The 6,599-nt window shown below is 43.1% G+C and overlaps 1 protein-coding gene across 1 annotated transcript in view; it reads right to left on the reverse strand.

The window, feature by feature from the left end:
* Positions 1-1,936: 1,936 nt before the first annotated feature.
* LOC104626307 (fibroblast growth factor 12-like) overlaps positions 1,937-6,599 on the reverse strand; it is a gene marked incomplete at both ends in the record, with an annotated part of 8,335 nt that continues 3,672 nt past the window's right edge. Inside the window, one exon of the mRNA XM_010294195.1 lies at positions 1,937-2,040. Within this exon, the coding sequence (XP_010292497.1) occupies positions 1,937-2,040 (104 nt within the window). The remainder of the gene's footprint in view (positions 2,041-6,599) is intronic.

Raw genomic sequence — 6,599 nt, forward strand, 5'->3', positions numbered from 1 at the left:
AAACCTTGGATCATGTTGATGAAATGAGCAGTTTAACTCTTATTAGTTCAGACGGAGCCAAATCTCATCAAGCCATAGGATATACTGAGGTCCACTTCATTAACCACTGGCCACCACAGTGCATCCTTACCCTTCCCCGATTAACCTTCCTACTTAAGACAGGCACACTTGCTGGGAATAAGCAGGCCCCATTAAACCACTCTCATTTGAATACATGTATGATCTGGTGCCTTTTAGGACACTTCATGACTAGCAGATGTGTTTTAGACACATGGTCCTCCTGCTGCCCACCATCTCTTGGTGTGTCCCTCCTACACTCTGTATTGTCTCACTACTGCTAGCAAGAGATACTGCCCCACTGCAGCTGTCAAACATCACATTTCCAACTCTCCACTACTTCTTTTGCCTTCTGAGCCCCAGAGCTTTCCCTCTCTTGCACTATTTGTTCAGAAAATGCTGACCCCTCATTGCTCCAGGAACATCCCCCCAGGCTAGATGTGGCCCTGACACACTGCTTTCCCGCAGTCCTCATTTACAGGTCACAGTGCTATGAGGAGTCCCAGCGCCGGGCCAGGACCCTTTATGCCCAGCACCGCACACAGGGCAAAACGTCAGTCCCGACCCCGCGGCTACGTGCCTAGAGAGAAGCACACACAGTAACGCAGTACCACACCAGGCTTGGTATTACCTTTAGGACTCTGATAGCTTTACAAAAAGAGGAAGTTTTCATTGTTAGTAAACCGATGTAATTTATTTAGAAGCAGTCATTTATGTTTACTGGGCTATGAAAGAACAGGAAGCGTCTGGCATCCACAGAGATCCAGATTGATCTCTCTGTCTCTTCTTGACAAGCAGCCAGTATTGAGACCTATCTCGCCAGGCATACTAACACATCCACTTGCTGTTTTCTGCCCTGAGCTGCTGGGGAGGCAGAGCTTTGCTAACTCCCAAGGGAAAGGGGGAAATCCCAACTACGTAAGCAGTTTAAAAATGACCAGGAAAGACGACAGACAGTAAGAATTAGGAAAAATTGCATACAAGAAATTCAAACTGTTGTCCTATCTCCATTCTCACGTATGCTTTTAAAGCAAAGTAAATGCCTAGACAAGAGCAAAATCGCTGCACTGTAAATTTACAAAGGCAGATGATATTAGATTCTTGGCTATACACTTTAAAGATATAACTACAGAAATGAGAAGTGTATTATTAACTATCACTTTTTACTATGTAGAACTATAGCAAAGTTATTTGAAGCATAAAAAATTCTGGCAAAGGGCTGCCATATTTAATAAATCACTGAATCAATTATTCACTGTGAAAATCAATTACTTACTTCAAATGAGAATCTTATGAATAACCTCATGCCCTTTCATGCCATCTAAGAAAGTTATAGGGGAATTAGTCAGTAAAAAATGCCTCACTTATCTTTTATGTGCATTAAAAAGACCACACAAATACAGAGAAATTCTGCTCCACTGAAGCCCTCCGCCAACAGAGTAGTCCAGAACCATTTTAATGAAGTCAGTGTATTGCTGTGGATTTACACTGCAGTCAAAAGCAGAGTATGACCCATTGGGGCACCTATGATCAGTTATCTGGGCACAATTCAGCAGCAATTCCATTCACTCCACGTCATTTCACAAATGTGAAACCAGAATACAACCAGCCAACCACACAACCTCCTCTACAATGTGACCTACATTAAGTAACTACTCAAAGTAACACAAAGTGTATCTTCACAGGTCAGGAAATATTGCCACGAATCTCCGTGGAGACACTTCAAGCATCGCATGGCCTTGCAGCAGCTCCCCCTGTTCCTGCTTTTAGAGGTTTGTTTGATACATTTTCAGAAAAAGCCGCAAGTCCCAGTGCAGTCTCCTCCCTCCCACCTACAAAACCAAACTACTCCAGGACCACAAGAGTGCAAAGTACTTACTGAGCTGTAGAGATATCCCTCAGCGTTCATGGCAACGTACAGACCTGCCTTCACCCCTTGAATTGCCACCACGCGAAGACCCACAGGAATTAGATTGAAAAGGGCTGCGGAAGGAAAAGAAAAGCAAAGGTTATGGAGATATCACCCTGTGTGGCGGCTGCTGTTTTTTGCCCCAGGGCCAGCCCACCCCACTCCTGACTCTTACAAAAGATACTGAACTAGAATCAAAAGTCCTGCTTCCAGCTACAAGAAAGGTCTGCAGCCATGGGGGCAATACAGAAAGCAAATTTTAAGGAGTACTGAATTTGGCTGCCTCCCAGCAGCCTTAACACACCCAGTCTGTCTGATCACTGCCTTTGTGATGCCAAGGGCTCATGTGTGCCCAAGCCAGCACATTTCAATGTCTTTCCGTGGGCCAGCTGAGCTGTGGTAACTGCACATGTACAGATCTTTGCCCGTGGCAAACGCAACAACACAACTTAGTTTAGTTCACCCAGGAACAGATTTGAGCCTAGTCACACTTTCTTGCATTTACCATATGCTAAAAGAGTATATAGACAGCAACTACGGCCAGAAGAATGCAAATTAACTTGACTGTGTCTGTGCTCTTGTGAACCCTGCTATTAAAGGAATCAAGAAACTCAGGAAGAGATACTGCTCCACTCCAGGACCAGAGCATTTTTCCTCATTCAGAAACAGCACTAGATAGGATGGAAGAGAACAAGACCTTTCAATACTCAATTCTACTGCAATCTTACTGATTAAAGCATTGCAACCACTTCCTCACAATTAATTACTTTATTGTTTGACTGCAAGTAGACCCTGTATCTCATTGAGGGACCCTTCCCCTGAGCATATACATAAATGTATTATCACACTTTTGCTACATTTCTAACAGAATAGGCTTAAAGAGGAGAGGACTGTCACCATTGAAAGACTATGCACTAAGGCATTAGCATGGCTTTGTTTCCACTGAGATTTATAGGACAAGAGTATCCAGACATTGTAGGGTGCCTTATGCTTCAGCTTAAAAAGAGCTGACTTGTGCCAGGGAGCTTGGAATATGGAAAGATCGACACAGGGTCAGGGAGAAACATGGGCACAGACACAATGGAAATATTTCACTCAAGGTCTCTTCCCATACAACTGCCCTCAAACGAGTATTTTTTGCCGGTTCCCTAGTCATGAGGTCAGACTGCCCCTTCCACATTCATGAAGCATTTCTCAGGGCTTTTTAACACACTCACTTATTTACAAAAGCCTGCTTAAAACTTCAAGGGCTGTGTGAGTGTTCAAATTACCCCTGGGGAGACCTGTTAATGGGCACAATGCAGAGGAAAGACCAAGCGACAGAACACACAGCACAGAACTCCCATTTTCCAGCTGACCGTTAAGGACAATCCTCTAGCTGATTCATTCTATAGATCATTTACAAAGTTTTATGCATGATGCATCACACTGGAGCAAGCACAGCACAACGGGGTCTTCACCTAACAGTTGTAGGAGAAACAGTCCTTCTCACTGTGCCATCTCCTAGCCTCTCCTTCCCTGGGAGATGGACCACTGCTGATTTAACATCAGTCCTGAAGGATAAAGCAGCTTTTGCTGAGATGGCTGGAAGGGACCTTTTATGGACTAGATACCCTTAAAAGGTCCCTTCCAATACAAACTGTTCTATGATTCTATGGCCTACTCAAAATGCTGTAGCTCCTCAGGCCAGACTAGCATTAATCCTGGGATGACAGGAAGGAATCTAGTCCAGTTCAACACCAAACCCCCACCCCAAGGAGACTGGTTAGATGTGCATGTGCCAGGTAACACATGGATTTATCTCAACCACGATATATTTTCCAAGAACTCCCTCATGTACAGCCTGTGAATTATTGCAGAGGGGAGGAGACAGAAGTATGCTTGGATTCCTTTCCAGAGAAAAAACACAAAACATTTACAGCAAACATGGAGAGAAAGGGGGATAGAAAAAAAAGAACTGAAACTATTTACTCTTTCCTTGGAGCCTAAGGAGACTTTCTAAAAAGTCTGAACCAAATTCCCAGGATTTGCACAATTTCCAAGAGAAAACACAGAGCTCAAAGGGTGTGTGAAATGTAATGGCAAACTCATTACATTTGACCTGAACTCTTGGTGGATTTGCTTAAAGGTCAGAAGTGGGTATCTTTTCAGAAGTAAAACCTGAAAAAAGCACAGGAAACAGAAAACCATTTTACTCAAGATATCCAACAGGTGCCTTGGCTGAGCTGGTTTCAGGGTTGTCTCCAAAAAGGGATTAATGAATCCCAGTTTCACATGAATGCCCTTTTTTCTCACCCAATTCCCAAGGAAGACTGGATGACTCCCCTCGGTGAGCTGCCTAAAAAGGGAGGCACCTCAAGTCTGGTGGAAAGAAACCTACTCTCAGCCCCTTTTCATGATTTTAAGCACCATATTCAGTAAAACATCAAAGCATGTGCTGAGGTCTTACCAAAGCCAGTGCCTGTATTTGTGATTTCATGGGAGAACATCAACAGGTGTATACTGCAAATGAAGTCCAGCCTGGGTATTGGTCTGTGAACACCAGGAGTCAAGGACAGTGCTACTCTGATACTGTCCCCAGATGCAACAAACACAACCCAGTGTAGCTACTCAGCATTAAAGAGCTGGATTATAGCACAGTTCTACCATTGAAAAGCTCACTAACCAAGCTTATATTTCTATCACTTTCTCATCACCATGAATGTCTAAAACCCTCTGCAATTAACAAGTCTGTTTATAAGCAATTCTCCTTCCCTAATTTCCCACACACACTGAAAAAATGAAGCATATTATTGCTAATAATGAAACAAAAACAAGCATCATCATTCATTCCTTACAGCCTATTCGTCTTGCATAGAAAACTTGTGACAGACCATTCAAAGCATTCATTAGTCAGCAAGGTGATAATATCCAGAATTAGTGGGCGAGAAGTTCCACTTGGAAGCATCCACATGTCTCCAGATCTCTCTTTCTACCTTTGCGTGATGAGGGAGCACAGGAACAAACCTGTTGTGTCACAGTAGCAAGACCACTGCCAGTTCCCAAGCTCCCCGAGACCCTGCTGCAGACCATGGTCGCAACGCCCACAATCGTGGCTTTTAGGCATGGCAGAGCATCTCCTGCAACATATTGCAGAGCAGGGGAGCAAGCAGGCAGGCAAGCAGGAGGACATGCATCTGACATAGGTAACTGATAGCCAAGGGAGTATTAGCAAGCAAATGTCTTCATCTATTAAAAAAGTGGTTTGGGTCAATCAAAACTTTGTAAATTTTGAGCTGTTTCTACACTCAAATCTAGAAACATCTTTGAAGAAGTTGAAGCCTTTGTTATCATGCTTCCAAATGAATATTTCATCTTGTTTTAGAACAGATTTCAAAGCTTATAAGCTTTACTGTAAGAGTGTAAAAATGTGGGGGAAAACCCTCAAACCTTGAAAGCAAGATGTCTCATTTTTTGTCAGGAAAAAATTGTTGTTAACATGAAACAGCAGATTTAGAGATGGGAAATAGGACTAGCTGTCATAGAATAGGACCGGACACAGGGTATGCTAATGTGAAAGAAAATTTAACAAATGCTTTTAAAATTCATTCTCTACTGCAAATGGTAGATTTTCTATGCCATCTGCACCTGCATGGAATGGACATGCTCTTTTACTTAATTGGCAGAAGAGAAAAAAATTAAGACATTGACTATTGCTGCATATTTTCCTTCCTTACATCTTACTAATTTCAACCACCAGTAGATTTACACCAGACCCTGCTTATTGATGATGCTACTTTTCGCATGCTCCAGTCCTAAACCCTTTGGCCACGAGTATGTTGTTCACTGCTGCGTTATGGCAGTTGATCAGCTGCATATCGTGTTTTTAAAATCTTAATGCATACTTGGCTATTGGTCTGGGCTAACTTGTTTACAGAAATGGAAGAGTAAGGCAAGATGTGCCGTATATAAGATATGGTCCATATGCTCAGCTGATTTAAAAGGTAGTAAGTCAGAGGAGCTAAACTGATTTATACCAGGTGATTTGTTCTGGAGCAAGACCTTTGTGCTGCACATGAATAAGGAAGAACTAATGGAGGATGGAACAGCAGCCTCAGTGCATCATGAGATGGGGAGGTTTAAGATCTTGAGATGAGTGAGGAAGGCTGCTAAGATGATCAAGAGGCTGTGGTGCAACATATATGCACAGAAACTGAAGGAACTGGGTTTGCTTAGCACAAAGAAGGGAAAGCTAACGTTGCCAGAGATGGACTCTTCTCAGAGGAACACCATGAAAGGACAAGAGGCACTAGACAAAAGCTTCAGAAAGCAATTATGACTGGATAGAAAGAAAATTCTCCATAATGAGAACAGTGCAGCACTGGAACCAGAGAGGTTATGAAGATACGGAATAGCTCATTCCTGGAGACATCTGAAACAACTAGACAAGGCTCTCTGCAGCTGATGATAACCCAGCTCTGAATAGAATCTTGGATTGGAGACCTCCAGAGGTTTCCCCACTCTTAATCTTTTTGTGTTTCTGGATGGAAAGCCCCAAACAGCATCCTAGATATGCTGGGCTGTTTCCACCTGGTCAGTAGAGTTGACCTACCCTTTATGCACTGTCTGTTTGCTGGAGCTTTTCAGATGTTCA

The sequence above is a fragment of the Phaethon lepturus genome, unplaced genomic scaffold (assembly GCF_000687285.1).
Source record: "Phaethon lepturus isolate BGI_N335 unplaced genomic scaffold, ASM68728v1 scaffold47159, whole genome shotgun sequence".
NCBI classification, from domain to species: domain Eukaryota; kingdom Metazoa; phylum Chordata; class Aves; order Phaethontiformes; family Phaethontidae; genus Phaethon; species Phaethon lepturus.